The 19,821-nt window shown below is 41.8% G+C and overlaps 1 protein-coding gene across 1 annotated transcript in view; it reads right to left on the bottom strand.

Moving 5' to 3' along the window:
• plxdc2b (plexin domain containing 2b) overlaps nucleotides 1-19,821 on the bottom strand; it is a 130,754-nt gene that overhangs the window by 48,113 nt on the left and 62,820 nt on the right. Inside the window, exons 3-4 of the mRNA XM_080418021.1 lie at nucleotides 11,951-12,097; nucleotides 5,915-5,984 (exon numbers count right to left, since the gene is read on the bottom strand). Of these exons, the coding sequence (XP_080274147.1) occupies nucleotides 5,915-5,984; nucleotides 11,951-12,097 (217 nt within the window). The remainder of the gene's footprint in view (nucleotides 1-5,914; nucleotides 5,985-11,950; nucleotides 12,098-19,821) is intronic.

Here is a 19,821-nt window from a genome sequence, read left to right as displayed (position 1 = left end):
TTTATCCAAAGCAACTTACAATAAGTGCATTCAACATAGGTAGGCAAGAAAACTACTAATCACCAGAAGTCTTAAGTGTATTCTCTTCTAAAACAAGCAACTAAGAGTATGCCTAGCGCTAAGGTAAAAGTGCAATATATCAGCTACCTACTTTCTTAAACAGAAACACACAGAAACACTTTCTCTAGAAACACACTTCCTCCTGACTGTCCCAGATATTATGAGGATGACCTGGGGCCAACTTTGGTATAAATGTGTCCTACAAGTGGTGTCCTACATACATACTTGCTGAATTGACATGATGAATTTTGTTTACACGTGAAAGCTAAAAGTTATTTGCCAAGCCTTTGACTTATTAAACTGACTTTAAAGTGATTTCACTTTCACAAGTGCAACAACTACCGAAAATTCAACTGAACACAATCACCACAATTGATCGTCAATCGTCATATAAATGTGTGTTTGTGTATGTGAACATTCATACATGTGTTTACTCTGTGTTTTGCAGGGTTTGGCTTGTAGCACATTGGTTCTCAAAGTGGGGTCAAGGGACCCCCAGGGGTCCTTGAGGGGGTTCCAGGAGGTCCCCAACAAAATGTGTTAACACAGTGTGTGCCAAAAACGGTCCGGACCGTTTTTGACCCAATTTTATTTTTATACGTGGGGCCCACGTGGGGCGCTCTAACGAAACTTTGGGATCATCCAAGGAGTCTCTGAGAAGGAGAGGCCGGATGTGGATCCATGTCAAAAATCCTTCCGGTCTGCCTTTCCAATGTTAACTCCTTGACTAAAAGCTTAATATCTCCATTTCTTTTTAACGTGGTGGAAGCGAGCCGTTTTCGATCGGCGATCACTCTGCAATGGAGGATCGCGTTAGAAATATTATTGTTCCAGGCGTTAGTCGGGACCCTCCGCCGTCTCGCACGCACGCTTTGTTTACATGCACTTCCGCGTCGGGGCTTCTACAGCACGAAACGTATCAACGTAAGTGGATGGAAGAATAGCAGGCACTGAACGTATAATATTTTATTAAACCTCTGGCACCCAATGTGGTAATAATATATCGTAGCATCAATATACGTTTTTACCACTTTTAACCCTATAAACATCAGCTATTTGAAAATAGCCCATCCACAAGCTCACAACGCGTCGCATTGTGGCTTGTAGATCTGCTAACATGTTTGAGAACCACAATTATGTGCAGAATGACGGTAAAATACATTTAGCTTGGGTCTGTTTTTACACAGTGGATATTTCTGTCTGCATTTATGCTCCAATATTTAAATATTACTTAAAATATACATATTTGACATGACTGCACTAGCTCCCAACATCTTATGTTCTTTGTAATGCTGTACTCAGTACAGCATGGTGAGTGGGAGTGAGGGCAAATTAGTGGGTTAGGTGCTCACCAGGTGTCATCCAATACACTGTACTGGATGACACCTGGTGAGCACCTAACTCACTAATTTGCCCTCACTCCCACTCACCTGTTTCACTCCACAGCACATAGAACCACGCACAGAAAGACACACGTGCGCGTACGCACACACACAACACAAAGATAACAGAGACAGATGGAAGCCCATTTAGAAGAATAACATGAAATTGCTGTACAAACTGCTGTAGGAGGTTTGATAGCTTGCCCAGTTAAAGTAGTCAACACACAGCTGGGTCCAAACACTGACAGCTGGCTTGGACACAGCAGCACATATCAGCACATATCGCACATTAACCCATTCAATCCCGGAACGCATCGGTGTCATTTTCGATTTCTTTGGCTATTCAAAAATAGCAGATACAAGCTCATAGTGCGGCACCGAGATCAAAACAATGGCCCTCGACGCAATTGGTTAGACCTACAACCAACTACCAATTACAGTCTCCCATATTCGAATACTGGGCCCTGATTGGTTACCCACGTCTTCTGGAGCAGGAAATGGATTCTCTATGGAGCGGTGCCAGACCCAAATTCCAGAGTGCAATTTTTTTTTGCACTCGCAGATTCGTCTGGTCCCAGGCTACGGTAGAGCGGCTGGATGGAAGCCGTGAGGTTTCCAGTTCGATCCCGGGCTCCCCCAGAGTTAGTGTCGAAGTGTCCTTGAGCAAGACGCTGAACCCCTAATTGCTCCCGATGAGCAGGTTGGTGCCTTGCATGGTTTCCTCCGCCATCGGTGTGTGAATGTGTGTGTGAATGGGTGAATGTAATGCACAATCTTCTATGTAAAGCGCTTTGGATAAAAGCACCATTTTACATCTGCTATTTTTGAAAAATATTGAAAATGTGTGCAGATATTTAGATATATTTTTTGGAGAGCGAACATTTGTCAAATATTTTGTCCCAGGGACCCCCCAGAAGCAAAGATTTGAGTTATAAATATATATATTCAAAGATTTGCACACATTTTAATAGCCAGAGAAATCTTAAAATGACACGCGTTCCCGGTCTTAATGGGTTAACTCTGACAACACCTGTCTCTACCACTCTCGTCCGTCCACCCACCCCCCACACACACACACACACACACACACACACACACACACACACACACACACACACACACACACACACACACACACACACACACACACACACACACACACACACACACACACACACACACACACACACACACACACACACACACACACACACACACACACACACACACACACCTCTCCTCTGGTAACCACAACATGTCATCTCACTGCTGTTTTGACATCAGTTTAGTTCTGGCCGTTGAACGAGTGTGGACCGCTAACACCGCTAACACCGCTAACAGCGCTCTGTCCTTCAGCCTGATATTATAGCAGTTGGCATGTTTGGAGAGCTGGGTGCTGGGTGCAGTGGTGGTGAAAGTACTACATTATTTGACTTAAATAAAAGTATCAATACTGCAATGTAGATATAGTCTGTTACAAGTAAAAGTCCAGAATTAAAAATGCACTTGAGTAAAAGTACAATAGTATTGGCATCAAAATATACTTAAAGTACCAAAGGTAAAAGTACTCATTATGCAGAAGGTCCCATTCCAAGTTTTCAAATGTATAAAATGTATAAGAATCCTTTGAAAATGGCAGATCAATAAATAGTAAATTGGCTATTTTCAAAGTATGTAGTATATATATATGTAGGTCTGTAGTCGTTTCGTAATAATAATCACAATCTACAAAGTAACTAGTAACTAAAGTTTTCAACTAATTATAGTGGAGTAAAAGTACAATATTTGCCTTTGAGATGTAGTGGAGTAGAAGTAAAATGATTGAAAATTGGAAGTACTCCATTAAAGTAATAAATACCTTTTTTTAACTTAAATACAGTACTTGAGTACATGTACTTAGTTACTTTCCACCACTGCCGCTAACACCGATCTGGCCTGCGGCCTGATACAGCGCTTGGCATGTTGGGAGAGCTGGGCGCTTCATGGGTGCAATGCTGTCAAGGCTTCACTGTGTGCTCTGCTCTGCTCTTTTGTCACTAGTACCCTCAGGTTAGGAGGACATTATCACTCCCAGCAGTGTGCGTAGGTGGGCAGCAAAAAAGTGGCACGAGAAATTTGACTGAACGCAGCAGAAAAAGAAGGGAATGGGAGCAGAGGAGAGGATGGGGGCCGACTTGTCAGCGCTAAAGCGCAGGGATACGAAAACAGGGACTTTTCAGAGACAAAGCTCCCGAGACCTGCAAGACGACAGATAGCCGCCTCCATCTCCTCCGGGTTACTCTTCTCCTTCCTGGCCTCGTCCCCTCAGCTCTCTGTCTGGGGCAGTGCTGATTCTCTTTTATCTTTACTACGCTCGCTGCCAGCTGCTTCAGAACGCCATTCATCCCTTGTCGCTATACCACACACAGCCTACTTAATGCTCACGCCAATGTAGCCGAGTCGACTCAAACGCCACCGCTGCCATCGAACATGCATATATGGTATATGGTTATTGATCAAGGGGCGATGAAGGCAAAATTACCCCTCATTCTGATGATTGCGATGATAAGATGATGATTTATTTATTATTGCACTGGCAGTCGAATGCATGCCAGCCAGCATCGCTGGAATAGTTGGGTAAGAGTTGGGGATTTAGTCTTTTGATGTGATAATAGCCGGTTAGGGTGTTGTGGTTTCAACCCTCCAGATCCAAGTGGAAAATTGCCTTCTTGCATACAATGGCACACACTGATGCTGTTGTCACGCGTGGAGCGCACACACATACGTGCCTGCATTTGAGAGAGAAAAGAACGCACGGAGGAACACAGAGACAGGGATCTCTCGCGGCGGGGTTACGGTTGTTTCTCAGGCTCATCCCTTCTCCTCCCATTTCATGTTTGTGTATGTCAGTGGCGTTATAATGAGAGCGCTTTGCTTGGCAGTATGGATTACCAGTGTTTTCCAGTCCAAACCCATACAGGTCTGGATTCCTCTTCCAGTAGACTCTAGGGGTGGGGGGGGGGGGGCTGAACTGGTGGTATGGCTGACTGTTTGGAGTGGGTTGGCTTTGCGGGCCAGCCAGGGGAAGGTGAGGGTTCTACATGCCTGCGTAGCGGGCTGACAGCCCAGACGGCAGCGCTGCTTGAGTGCTGTTGGCGTTTTTTGCGCCGCTGCTGCAGTCTGTACCAGACGAGACTTTTTCAAACATCCCTCGGTCTGCTCGCTCGCTTGCTTGCTTTTCTGTCGCGGTCTGGATGGAACGTGCCCGCTGACACGACCTGATAAATAACTTGCCGTTTTGACCCTTTCCATTTGAGCTGGAAGATCTCAGTTCAGCTCTTATGTCTCATACGCACAGAAAGTTTTACAGTTTAACACACTTGAATGCACCGACACTCAGGGAAGCAGATATACACATGTACTGTAACAGGCACACGCATACACACATGCGCACATGCGCACATGCGCGCACACACACACACACACACACACACACACACACACACACACACACACACACACACACACACACACACACACACACACACACACACACACACACACACAACACACACACACACACACTAGGGCATTAACGAATAGTGATTTATGGTATTCGAATTATTCGACCCAAAAGTATTCGAATATTCGATTATTCGATTTGATTATAATTTTTTTTTTTTTTTTTTCAATTGCATTGATGACTCGACTCAAGGAATGCGAGTTGACGTCACACCAGAGCTCACAGCTGCATGTCTGCTCTAGAAAAGCCACTAAAAAATATATATATAAAAAAAAAAAAAAAAGAATGCTTTTTTTTTTTTTTTTTTTTTTTCTTCGAATAGTCGAATAGTGGTTTGATAGTCGAATAGTCGGTTTGATATTCGAATATTCGACTATTCTGTGAATGCCCTAACACACACACACACACACACACACACACACACACACACACACACACACACACGCTGCTCTGAATTGCATAAATATCTCTGCTACTGGCTGGCTCAATTATACTAACCTCATTACATTATAGTCGGTGTTGGGCAGAAACCTTGTATCTCCATATTTCAAATACATGTCCTACTTTTGGCTACTACGCTGTCACACAAAAGTAGCCAAAACTTTGTGCTATTTTTGAATGTTCTTTTATAGGGAAAGTCAAAGTGGGTAAGTGTGTCTGTGGGTTTTCATTAATATTGAACCAATGAAAAGTAGTAACAAGAGCTTGTGACTAACTGCATTGGATCCATTGGAAATTTGGAACACAGGTTTCTGTTTTATATTCCCTGGAAAGTATCAGAAAGTATCATTAGTTTTGGACATATAAGGTTTCCATCCCGACAGCAGCGATATCCTCCTAAACCCTAGGGGCCATAAAGAACAGTCTGTATACAGCCTAAATTATTATGCCAAGTGGTAATTCCAGTAATAACATGCTAATAGCTAATATTGAGACAGGCAGTCCAAGAGGAGAGTGTTCGCTTACTTACCGCCAGTCGCCACGGTGATCTCACGTAGGGAATGTCCATAAAAGGGGAAATCGAAGGATAGATTAACCCTCTGTGGAGTAAAAAAATGATGACCCAGGTTAGAGACACACAGAGAAACATAATACATAGAAAATACTTTTTTTTTTACTTCATTTAAAGCTGCACTATGTAACTTTCCTCTTCTACCTCGGATTTGAACCTGGTTTCCTGTGCACACGTGCTGACTTCTGACCTTTGACACAATCTAAATGTCTCAATAGAAGAGCAGGGAGACAAAATACAACCAATTGTATACATTAAAGAAAAGTTACATAGTGCTGCTTTAATACAATATAACTGATATAATTGGGGTGCTTGTATTTGGTCTCCCTGCTCTTCTATTGAGAAATTTAGAACCTGTGTCTAGCCTAGACCTTTGACACAATCCTGTTTCTGGTTTGACACACATTTTGACCCAAAGGTCAAAATTCTATTTCTCCCCAGAGCAAGCAGGCAGGCTCTATTAGCTCAGTGGTAAAAAAAAATAAAAAAAAGCATGTCAGTACTTGGGCAGGAGAACCCGGGTTCAAATCCGGGTGAAGAAAGAGAAAAGTTACATTGCAGCTTTGAAACGTGGGGAACAAGTAGGAAACATAATACATACTGTAGAAAAGACAGTTTGTACTTCATTTAAAACAAATATGGGGTTTGGGGACTGAGGAGGAAGAATGTGAAACGTAAACACAGAGTAACTCTGTGTTTTACCTGTCCCACTCCTCAGGCCAGGCAGCATGAATTATTTTAGAACCATTCTCCACAGTCAATCTTATACAGCTCTGTTTTTTACACACTTGGAGTTAAATAAAGGCTCAGGATTTTACTATGTGTTATGGAACGTTTTAAGCGCATTGTAAATCTTTCTTTTTCTTTCTTTTTCCTTTATTTATTCAGGGAAGCCCATTGAGAGCAAGCTCTCTTTTTCAAGGACGCCACAGCATGATACAAGTACAGTTATAAAATACGATACATATAATGAAAAACGATAACAAACATTGGAACTGCGTTAAAACAAATCACAGGTGCAAATAAATATAGGGTTTACATGAAACAGGTGCAGTCACTATGTAATGTGTCCTCAAGAAGCACCCTAAATGTCTCTGTGGAGAACAATCGAGTCCTGAAGTTTGTTCCATTTGTGTGGAGCGTAATAACACTGGTAGAATGATAAATATTGTATATGACATTATTCATCATTTAAAAAAGCATTTTAAACGTCAAGTCTCATTTGTCCTTACATTTGGATCCATGGGAGCAGTGGGCTTTACTAGGGCAAAAAAAAACAAGTTTGTGAAAAATGGTTGAATCCTGATGTCTATCTGGTGGAGCCAAGCACAACACATATTAATGTCATCGAACGCAGTTCAGCTTTCCAACTTCTCCAAAAACCACACTTTCAATATATCGCAGTTGTCGGGCAGAAACCCCCTATCTCCATATTCAAACTTTCCGTGTTTTTTTTGGTAAATGAATGCCCTGCTTGATCATACTACAGCGTCACACAAAAACACCAAAAGTAGCGGATCCGCAAGCTCGGAACGCAGCGCGACGCGTTTCGAGCTTGTCGATCTGCTACTTTTGCTACTTTTGAATTTGAATCCTGAAAAGTAACAGTTCTTGGACATATGAGGTTTCCCCCCGACAGAGACGATATGCGGTGTGTGCACGCGTGCTCATGACTGCACGCGGTGCACTTCTGTTGACCTGTCAGATGGAGCAACAATAACATAGCTTCTCCAATGCTCCATGGATGGACATCAACAAAGGGATGGGAAATGGTAACTGGAACAAAACGTACATAACTCAATGGGCTTTAAAAAAATAAATAAACAACATCTAAATCAGTGGTTCTGAAACTTTTTAACCCAAGCCCCAAAGAGAAATTTGTCTCCCTGCAGGGACCGAAACTAGTGAAATGGCCGATCTACAAGCTCAGGATGCGTGAGCTTGTAGATCTGCTAGTTTCACTACTTAAATGATCTTTTTTATGACATTTCTTAGATTTCTTTGAAGATTTATGAAATTCTCCCAAAAGATTACTTACTTTCTATCAATTACACACCCCATGAAGCCTTGAACTCAAGATCTTTTAGTTTTTGTTGCATTCCTAAGCCAATAATTTGATGACTGGCAGAGTACGAGACTCAATGGAGACTCTTTGAGTCTCCTACCGGATAGAAAATAAGTAATTTTTTGGGTGAACTACTCCTTTAATATCTGAAAACGTTAGATTTTTTTAAAAATTATGTAAAATCTTTTGAAATAATAATAATTTAAAAAGTAGTGAACGAGGGATCTTTACTCGTGACGTGACCCATAAAAATTGGTCCGTGACCTAAACACGGGTCTCAAACCCAGTGTTTGGGAAACACTGATCTAAATGACCTAAAAAATACTGCCTGGATAGCAATTACATCAACCCTGGGGGGAAATTAATAACCAAGCCGTGCAGAACCACGCCGGGATGTAGGGACGATGAACCCGAAACAGAACTCCATCATAAACATACAGCAACATGAGCCTGGATTAGGCCATGGGGGAGTAATACTGTGGTACACCACAACTAGTGGTGGAAAGTAACTACACAACTACAAGTACATTTACTCAAGTACTGTATTAAGTATAATTTTGAGGTATTTTTTACTTTGCTGGAGTATTTCCAATTTTCTGTACTTTTACTTCTACTCCACTACATCTCAGAGTCAAATATTGTACTTTTACTCCACTACAATTCTTTGAAAACTTCAGTTACTAGTTACTTTGTAGATTTTGATTATTATCACAAAACATACATGAACCACTATATATACTTTGGCTATTTGAAAATAGACAATCTACAAGCTCACAACGTGTCGCATCTGCTAATTCTTTTACATTTTATAAATTTGAAAACTTGTGAAACGGGACATTCTGCATATGGAGTACATTTTGATGCCAAAATGCCTTTGTACTTTTACTCATACTTTTATTTGTACTTTTTCCACCACTGACCACAACTAGATGATGATGATCCTGTCAATCTACAGCTCCGCTGTGTTGTAACGAGGCTGACCTCTGTGGTGCCTCTGGTTTCATGATCCTATTGGCTGCTTATCCTGAGCGGCAGGCAGCGTCGAAATGCTGCCATGTGGCAGTGCTAGGTACTGCGGTACACTTCTCCATATGAGTTCTCCATTATGTGAAGAGCCCAGCACCAGTGGTGGAAAAAGTACTCAAACTTTTCATTTAAGTAAAGGTATCAATACCGCAATCTAGAAACACTCTGTTACAAGTAAAAGTCCGGTAATCAAAATGTACTTTAAGTACCAGATCACACAAAGCACACAACGTGTGTCATCGTGACGCGTTGTGAGCTTGTAGATCTGCTATTTGCAAATAGCCAAAGTTTAAATAGGGCTGAAGAGGTTAATGTATGTTTTGTTTCGTAAAAATAACTCAAATCTACAAAGTAACTAAAGTTTTCAAATAATTGTAGTGGAGTAAAAGTAAAAATTGTACTTGAGTACATGTACTTAGTTACTTTACACCACTGCCCAGCACCGGCATCATAAACCTTATTAGGCTGGTATGTTGGTCAGGCTTGGCATAGCTGGCTGACGCTTAAGTTAAATTTCCCCCCCATAGTTTTATCTATTTTTCCAGAATGTCTATCCTGTGCTCTGTTCAGGAGGGGGGGAGGTACTGTATGTAGGAGGTGATATATTATTCACATCGAGCTTATTGATTTTCCAGACGCGGTTTAAGTCTGAGAAAACGCCCACTTCCGTTCTTATGATCAGGATGAAAGGGCCTTTTGCTTTCCAGTCCTTTCTCTGCCTGAGAAGAATAGCATGCCTGGTTTGTATGGCTCAATCCATCATTGCGTGACTGAAGGTATGAGGAGCAGAATACACAATGTGCAACTCCTTTCTATCTCTTTTACCAGCCATTGTTCACCCTGGGTTACACTTTGCAAAAGTGGCCCCCCTGGACCGCCTCGCTCCAAACACGCTCCTCCCCTCTCTCCCCCAGTCAGTGTTGCCAGATTTTGTGAGAGAAATAAGCAACCTGGTCTAGGGAAAAAAAGCCCAAAAGAAGCGACTATTATAGGAGCACAAGAGCACTTTAAACCTGTATACTTTACATCGGCTATTTGAAAAATAGCCGATCTACAAGCTCACAACGCGTCACAATTGGAATATTTTTTAAACATTCTAACACAAATCTGGTACGGGGGCTCCCTGGCACACAACATTTTCAGATGGGTGTTATAGGGACAAATACATTAATTTGGGGGTCCATGACATGAAAATATTTGAGAACCACTAGTTAAAATGTTTTTTTTTTATTTTTTTTGGAAGCAAGCCCAAATAAGCAACTACACTTTAGACACAAGCCCCCCTAAAAAAACGCAACCCGCAACTACCAGTATTTACAAGCAACTTTACAGGAAAGGAAGCCCCAAAGTCGCTTATAATAAGTAAGTGGACATGGCAACAATGCCCCCAGGCAGTCACTCCTAAATGCAGCCTTGTGTGTCATCAGTATGCGCCTCACGTGGGGGCACCTGCTGGTGCAGAGGTAACCAGGGAAGAGGGAGGGGAGATTTGGAGTCTTTGCCTCATAATCGTCACTATTTGGGTGGAAACCTTGTCCAAGGGAAATGGAGAAAAGAACCTGTGTTCCATCCAATGGTTAAATATTTATAAAACCCACAGACACAAAAAAAAATTGTAGATCTACGAGTTCTCAACGTGTTGCATCACAACGCATTGTGAGCTTGTAGCACATTTTTGCTCATTTTGTGTGACACCGTAGTATGATGAAGTAGTGCATTCATTTACTAAAAAAACATAAAAAGTTGAAATATGGACATAACCGGTTTCCGCCCGACAGCAACGATATACTGCAGGGCAGGGCAGAGTATAGCACTTTGGCTTCATACAAATGTTCCAGCATACCAAGAGCTCAAGCTCACTGGTTTTCTTGCGTTATTCCCTTATAACAATATAAGTTTTTCAGAAAAGATTTGTTTGAAAAATGTTGAATGATTTAGAATTTGTTTATCTTCTCTTCTGGGGGTCCCTAGCACAAAACATTTTCAGATGAGGGTCCGCAGCCAACTACATATCAATTTGGAGGTCCTCGGCACAAAAAAGTTTGAGAACTATTGATTTAGAAGGCATTTGTAGAATCAAGAATTAATGGGATAAACGTGTGGGGCAAAGATCCAATGTTTCTATCAGAAAGACCTTCTTCAGGCTCAGTACACCAATCCTAAACATAGCAGATTCCATCCAAAATGCCACACCTTGTGTTCTCTATTTTATGATGAAACAAATGAAAGTTTACTGTATCCAACAAGCTCATATAATACCCTCATATCCTCGCTGTCAGACAGGCAGAGACCTTGTATATCCATATTTCATCTAGTTTTTTTCATTACTTTAATGCTCTATTTTATACTTAGTCGTTTGACAGTGTCGTGCAACAATAGACGATCTTCAAGCCGATCTTTTTTCCATTTCCTGATAAGGTTTTGGAAAAGATTTCCACCTGACATCCACACCTAGCCTGGGACTAGACAAATCTGCGAGTGCAAAAAAAAATTGCACTCTGCGATTTGGGTCTGGCACCGCTCCATAGAGAATCAATTTCCTGCTCCAGAAGACGTGGGTAACCAATCAGGGCCCAGTATTCGAATATGAGAGACTGTAATTGGTAGTTGGTTGTAGGTCTAACCAATTGCGTCGTGGGCCATTGTTTTGATCCCGCCCCTTGGGAGAAAAAAAACGTCCTCATGGAAGCACCAGACTCATATCCACGCAGTGATATAGTCTGGCTACGCGAGGCTAATCCACACCATACATTTTGAGTGTGTGTGTGTGTGTGTGTGTGTGTGTGTGTGTGTGTGTGTGTGTGTGTGTGTGTGTGTGTGTGTGTGTGTGTGTGTGTGTGTGTGTGTGTGTGTGTGTGTGTGTGTGTGTGTGTGTGTGTGTGTGTCTGTGTGTGGAGTCTTACCGCAGCTTGCCTGTGTGTGTTGGACAGGATCCCATGGATCTTCACCTTTTCCTTGTCCATCTGGTCGACATTTACCCACAAGTCCTTGCTCATAGGGTCAGTGGGTCCGTACGTCTTTGATGTGTAATAGTTATGATCTGTGTCCTCCTGTTGGTGTAAAAGAAAAAAAAGTCATAATCATAAATTCACCCTGTGGACATGTTTACATTGTCATAAGTGTTACCAGGCAGGAATCACTTAACCCCTATTTTATACTTTGTCGTGCGATGGTGTTACGCAAAAATAGCCGATCTACATGAATTGAGATCTTGATTAATTGAATACATAGGACCACAATGGAAACAAGCCCTTAGGGCTTTTTGTGTTGTCCTTTTAGCATCAAAGTATAATCGTACCACTGTACTATTTGCTAACTGTTAATAAAGTATTCGATCAATCAATCAATACAGCATAAGCTCACAATGCGTCACATCGCGATACACAGTGAGCTTGAAGATCTGCTATTTTTGGAACATTCATGAAAGTTTTTGAAAATGTTTGTCACGCCTATAATGACACGTAACGCCCAAAACAGGGTCACCAGATTGAAAGCGGTGAAATGAAAGAAGAAACAACTTCTATGTGTGCTGTGTACTAAGGTATTTATCCCATTTATTTATTTATTATCCCAACTACTGATTTAGAAGGCTTTGTAGAATCGGCCTCAGGTCTTAATGGGTTATTTATGAGGAGTCGTTTTGCTGCTGAACAAGGACATCTTTCCCAGAATGCCGCTCAGCTGCCCTCAGCCTAGAAACCAAATTCCAGCTCATAAACTATGGCAATTAACACACCCCTCCCATCCAAGATTTTTACACACTGAACATTAATAATGCAGTTCCAACTCACAAAGCCTGGAATATGTCTGTGGAACTTTTTTTTCTTTCTCCTGTGGAACAAAGTATCTGCTCCACTGGATTATCAGATTGATTGCTGTGGTAGGTGTGTCTCTGTGCCTCAAATTAAGACAAAACAGATGTCAAGTAGCAGTGCTGCACTTAATAGAACTAATTGATTTAATCGATAATGAAAAAATAAACGATTACCAATATTTATTTTTAATAAAATAATCGATTAATAATATATCCCTATTTTGGGCATGTAAATATAGGTGAAAAACTTAAAATAAAATACAAAATAGTTAAAACAGCCAATTACAAGCTGACAACATCGAAATGAGTTTGTAGAGCTGCTATTTTAACTATTTATTTCCACGACACCGTTGTGCGGCAAAGTATAAAATAGGGCTTAAGTGGTTAATCGGTTTGTTGATATATAAAAATGTAAAACATTGTTTAATAGGAAAAGTAGGCGATAATAATCGGCAAGACTTGATATAATTGACAGTTGCAGCTCTAATGTCAAGCAAGAACAAATTGTTGAACTCTCAAAGAGCCTGTCTGTCCAGACTGCAACGTCAGGACCGCCTTTTACAACAGACACTTTCATGGGCCTTTTATAGGCCATATGGGAGAGGCTTGTCTGCTTTTTATGGTTTCCTGTACAGAGTTTGGAATAATGCACAGTTCATGGGACCTCACAAAGCTTGTCTCTTTTCCTCTGGGTCTCTAATGGGACGTCTCGCAGATGTTTCTTTTATCCAAGCACATTGTCCGATGTTTTTAAATGGTAAATGCCTTTTCTTGCAATGGAAGAAAGGTAAGTGCACTTCTGCAGTATGAGTCCTTATGATTGTGACCTCACTGCCGAAAATACTCTACTGCTACTCTGATACAAACATGATCGATAGAAATCAGCTATAGAAATCAGCTATAGAAATCAGTGCTCATATGCCCCTGGATTTCATGAAAGCAGCGAGTCTAATCCAGGTGCAGTTCTTCACTTCAACTTATTTTAATGCTGTAGATAAATATTGGAGAGTCGTGTCGTGTGACGCGACACGACACGACTATATATATATCTCTTGCTTAGATTGACCTAACAGTTTTGGAATAACAGCTAATTGACATGTTGTATATCCCGCTGAACTCCTGCCAAATGGAGTGCAGCCTTGCAGGTTTTTTTTTTACTTTGGCCTCTGGTATATTTGTAGGTTTAAACGAACGCCACCAGAAAGCTTTCAACACTGGTTAAATCACAGACAAATCTTGTTAGCTCTTGTTAGAGTTAAAAAACAGCCTAAAGGCAGCCGCAAGTCGGCACATACTTTGTAGGTAGAAAACAAGGGCGCTGGTTTAAATGACTAGACACAAATCCAAGTCTGATTAGTTTTGCACTAATGAGCACAAGATGTTTTGGCTTATAAGTGGTTCTGGGGGAGAATGGGAGTCTGTGGAGGTGAGAGGGAGGACCAGCTGCCTCTTCTTTCCCCAGATTTCTCCTCTGGTTCCCTGGGGAAGAGTGACTGGAAGGGTGGGCAAGATTCCATCATCCAGCCGAGTGTATGGGGGAGACATAAACAATGGGGGGGGGGGGGGGTGCCAAGACAGAGCAAAGGGCATTGAGACACACACACACACACACACACACACACATACACATACACATACACATACACACATACACACATACACACATACACACATACACACATACACACATACACACACACACACACACACACACACACACACACACACACACATACACACAGACACAGTAAATGTAATGTGACCACCTAAATTTGAACCCTGGTCTCCGGGGTCTCCCACATGAGAAACCATACATCTACCACTCAGCCATGGGAGAACCCCCCCCTCCCCCCCTGACCATGTGAGATATTAGGGCTACAGTACAGGCAGGCAGATGTTCTCGCACATGGGCTCACACGTACGCGTGCACCAGTGGTGGAAGAAATACTCACATTTTGTACTTAAAGAAAACGTACCAATACCACAATGTAGAAATACCCCCGTTACAAATAAAAGTCCGGTATTCAAAATTTATTTGGGTAAAAGTACAAAAGTATTCGCATTGAAATATACTTAAGTACTGAAAAGTACTCATTATGCAGAATGACCCATTTCACAAGTTTCCAAATGTAAAAAAAATGCTTTGAAAATAGCCGTTCTACAAGTGCACAACATGTCGCAAAGCGACGCGTTGTGAGCTTGTAGATCTGCTATAGCCTAAGCCTAAGTATACATAGGGCTGAAGTGGTTTATGTATGTTTCGTAATAATAATCAAAATCTACAAAGTAACTAGTAACTAAAGTATTTAAATTGTAGTGGAGTAAAAAGTACAATATTTGCCTCTGAGATGCAGTGGAGTAGAAGTAAAACTATAGAACATTGGAAACACTCCAGTAAAGTACAAAATCCTCAAAAGTGCACTTAAGTGCAGTACTTGAGTAAATGTACTTAGTTCCTTTACACCACTGGCGTGCACGCACACACGCGCTAATTTAACTGCCTGAATTCCAGACAACCCACACCACAGGCTCTACTGAAGGAGAGCAGCACGGTGCCTGAGATGAATGCTTAAAGGAGGTGCCTGGAAGATGGATGGCTACATGATGAAGGAGGGAGAGGAGGACTGTAGCCTTGGCTGTCAAACACCAGAGTGATCCGGCATCCTGTCTGTCTGTCATACACCTCTACATCAAGCAGCCGGGGGAAAAGGAGAGAGAGCACATATTGCTGTCAATAAGGGCCAGTTACACCCTTATTGGAGGCCCATTGTGTACGGATCTGAATGCCAAGAGCACAAAAACGAAAAAATGCATTCAGCACACAAACCAATCCCAGACTCATTCCCGTTTCTGTCCGAGGCATTCACTTTGCACTGGCTTTCGCATCAATATTGCATTACGGGCAAGGCCTGAATATCTCCACGCCTTCAGAAATGTTTTCATTTCTGAATGGCTCCATCTTCCAGGAGAAAACAACATTCATTTCTTTGTAACATTATTAGTTTATCGGGGGGACCTTTCTGTAAAATGAAAGAACGGTAACTTGGAAATGATTCCCGGAGCTGGTATTACGTAGGAATCCTGTGGCTGAAATTAACTTACGGCACTTTTACACTGCATGCCATGGTACCAGCTCAACTCGACTGGACTATTACTCTGCTTTTTTGGTTTTCCTTTGGGCAAAAGTTGTGGAATATAGTACCTGAGCCCATTTTATTTAAGTATCCCCTTCACTGAGGTTCCAAGATAGCTGAGGCAATACCAAAAAGGTGACGTGAAAACACAGCAGACTCCTGATTGGTCAGAAACAATCATCACTAGGGTCCACGACTCCCCTATATTGCATGGAAACTCCTGCATAATGTTTACAAACCTTTAAAGTAGCCATTGTAAATATGAAATGAATCAATATTGAGCAACTGCATTGCCTATTTCTTGCCTAAAATGTTAAACAAAACTATAAAAGGAAGAATAGAGATTGTTTTCAGACAAGCCAACAATGTTCTTTTATCACGCTAAAACGCAGAGGGTTGGACATTGCTATGATGACCAGCTACATTGAGGGGGTACTACTGTACCTGCAGTGGACAATGAAGAACATGGTACCAAAAGCGAGTAGAGTAGCGATTCCCAACCTATGGGCCGGGGTACGGATATTGTCTTAGTGTTTTGCCAAATAACTGGCAAAACGTGGTCCACCCATCCGACCACTTAAGTGGGTCAGCTGCGGACGCTTTCGAGAAGTGGGCCCTGTTACAGAAAAGATTGGGATTCACTGGAGTAGAGTCAAGTAGAATCAAGTCGAGTTGAACCGGTACACTGCAGTGGAAAGGTGCCATAGGTGTGGACAATAACCTTTGCCAAAGAAACCAGAAATGAAAATATTTGTACAGAAAGTTGCTCTGAACACTATTTATCCACCCATTCACATTTGTCTTTATCTGTGGATAATAGCTATTCCATGACTCTACTCGCTGGATTTTAGCTTTCAATAAATAATGCAAAATGTGGAAAGAAAATAACCCACGCACGCACACACACACGCATGCGAACACGCACACAAAAGCACAAATAAATCCTCCCACTGACTGGTGCACGGAAGCATTAAAAGGAAGCAATCACTCATGCGTACATCTCTTCATCGGCCGATAATGCCTGTGATCCATTATTCATCGCTTAGCTAGGAGCAGTTTGGTGTTGTTGTTGCTGGGTGGGGTATGCGGTGAAACTTGAAACTACAGATGCAATGCGCACCTGCTGTGCTAGCATCCAGCACCATAAAAGCATCCTCTTCTGAAAGCATATTGTGAAGTATTATAATTATTACCTGTGTAGGAGCCATTTATGAGGTTGGCATACTATTTGCTATTTTGTAGTGGTATTATTGCGACTTGGTGGCGGGCTTTAGATGGACAACAATTGGGTCGATATATATAGGGTCACAGGTGCAGTAATTAGCAGGACACAGGCAGTGGTGTCAACTAACTAAGTACATGTACTCAAGTACTGTAGGCCTACTTAAGAAAATGTTGAGGTATTTTTTACTTTCTTCAGTATTTACAATTTTCAATACTTTAACTTTTGGTACTTTAAGTATATTTTGATGCCGATACTTTTGTACTTTTACTCAAGTACATTTTGAGTACGAGACTGATACTTTTTCTTAAGTAAAACATGTGAGTTGTACCTCTTCCATCACTGGACACAGGTACTGGGACAGTGGGGAGCCAAACAGTTCTTACCAGATAGAGACAGAGCAACAGACCATGAGCCACAGACAAAAACAGAGAATCACAGCTACGACTGGTACTGTATGTTCATTACATGGCAACTGCAACCTCAATAAATACAACCAAAATGGCTATACCGACTGGACATCCACCTGTTTCTATGTCTACTGCGTAGGATCACTCCCTTAGCCTACCTGTGAAGTAAAGTGCAATGTACAGGACCATTGGAAAAGTGGAAATAAATTGCTGTTACAACCTGATCACTTTACTGTCACCATTTACCGTCATTGCTTCAGCTACATTTGACCGTTGCTGTTGGGTACTCAATCTCTACCTATCCACCTATCTAAACGTTGCAAATAACACAAATCGAACAGATATTGTCTACCCCTCTACTACTGTACCTCAGTGTTAAAGTATGGTGTTTTGAGGGTACTTTGAATGTAGCCATGCAGTAATTATTCAAAGGTAGGGTAAGGTCAACTTTATTATAGTGTAGGAAGAAGGTACACAAAACAAAACAATCATAAAATACTAATAACTACAAGTACAGTCCACCCCCTTCCAGCCTTCTAACACTCACACACATACTCACACTCTCATACCTGCATGCACACACGCACGCACGTCGCACGCACGCACACGTACAAACATATTGCACATGCACAACACTGGCCCTGATCACAATACTATCCATCACATCCTACGTTTAGTACTGTCCCTCTCATTTAAAAGTCTAATTTCTGAAGGAACAAACGACTTGCCAATAAACATGGCTGTTCTTATTTTCCTGTTGCAGAATCCTTCCTTTGCTCCGATAGCTCAGTTGGAACCTGTTGTGTAGAGGGCGATCGGGTTCACTGAGGATGCAATCAGCCTTCTTCAGAATGAGGTCTCTGCACAGCTGTGTAGCTCACATCTGGTCACACCCAATGACCCCTCTCGTCATCCTGATCGTGCACTGCAACTACCGTGACCAGACGTCCAGGCTTGACCAGGGTTGTCCAGAGTCTCGACAAATATCTCTAGTCACTAGCCATTAGGTAAGTGCTAAAATTATTGTCCCTCATCCTGATGAAAACACCAGGTGAATGCATTTTCTTTTTAAGAAAATGACAAAAACAAAAACTGCAGATCTACACGCTCACAATGTAGAAGTATCGCAATGATGCTTCTAGATCGGCTATTTTTAGTGAGCAACGCGGTTGGATTACCTCGCGGCCGCCGGGAGGGGTTTCCTCCAGTGACACAGGCACAGTGCTATTTCGGCAGTAAGAAATGTGTGTAAAGTAGCAGTGCAAAATGTTATTGCAAAACCGAAGTCCGTATTGCACGGAGGACCGCGAACTGTACGTTCAATATTAAACCGAGAACCGTTACACTCCTAGTGTCTCTATCTGGGTGTCATGTTTCCATCACTGCTGATTCGAGCCGCAGCCAACAAATACCCTTGCCTACTGCACACAGACATTTTTTCCCAGGAATGAATGCCGATTGTAACCTTTCCCATTAAAGAGAAAAGCCAGATGTTAGTTGGGTTTTTTTGTCCAGTGGGAAATGGGCTTAAGAAAGCCTTTGGGCTGAGGCAGAGCGAATAAACCATATACACTCACAGCTAGGGGGGTCAATCATGAGAGAGGGCGTAAGTCACGTGCGATACAGTCTACAGTACGAAAATACACCTCTTTCCAAGGAAGATCTCCCTCATTGAAGATCTCCCTCACTATTGCCCAATGCAAGGGTTCCCAAACTTTTCAGGCCGCGACCCCCCAAAATAATCATATTTGAACTACATTTAGTTTGACTCGGTTCCACAGATAAATAGTGAAAATAGCCAAACTACAAGCTCACAACGCCTCACACTGCGAGGCGTTGTGAGCTTGTAGATCGGCCATTTTCACAATGTTTGCCTCTTTCTTAGTAATATTTGACAATTTGGTATTAAAAAGGTCTTAAAACTCGTTAAATTGTCACTTTAGAAATGTGTAGATAGGCTACCCTGTGTACTGTATGTTGGTTTGTTTACTGTTGAGTGAGAAAACAATGTTGCACATTAAGCTAATCATCTGGGGACCCCCCAAAATAATTTGGGGACCCCGATCCCCAGTTTGGGAACCACTGGCCCAATGAACATGATGAAACTGAACCACAAAACAAACAGAAAGAAAGAAAAGAAAAAACAAACTTCCAAATTAATTATATTCAGGTTTTGCAACACGGACTGGGAGGC

This window comes from Gymnoscopelus braueri, assembly GCF_963280865.1.
Source record: "Gymnoscopelus braueri genome assembly, chromosome: 21".
Taxonomy (NCBI): domain Eukaryota; kingdom Metazoa; phylum Chordata; class Actinopteri; order Myctophiformes; family Myctophidae; genus Gymnoscopelus; species Gymnoscopelus braueri.
The sequence above is the reverse complement of the archived record's forward strand: the minus strand, read 5'-3'. Positions and strand labels throughout refer to the sequence as shown.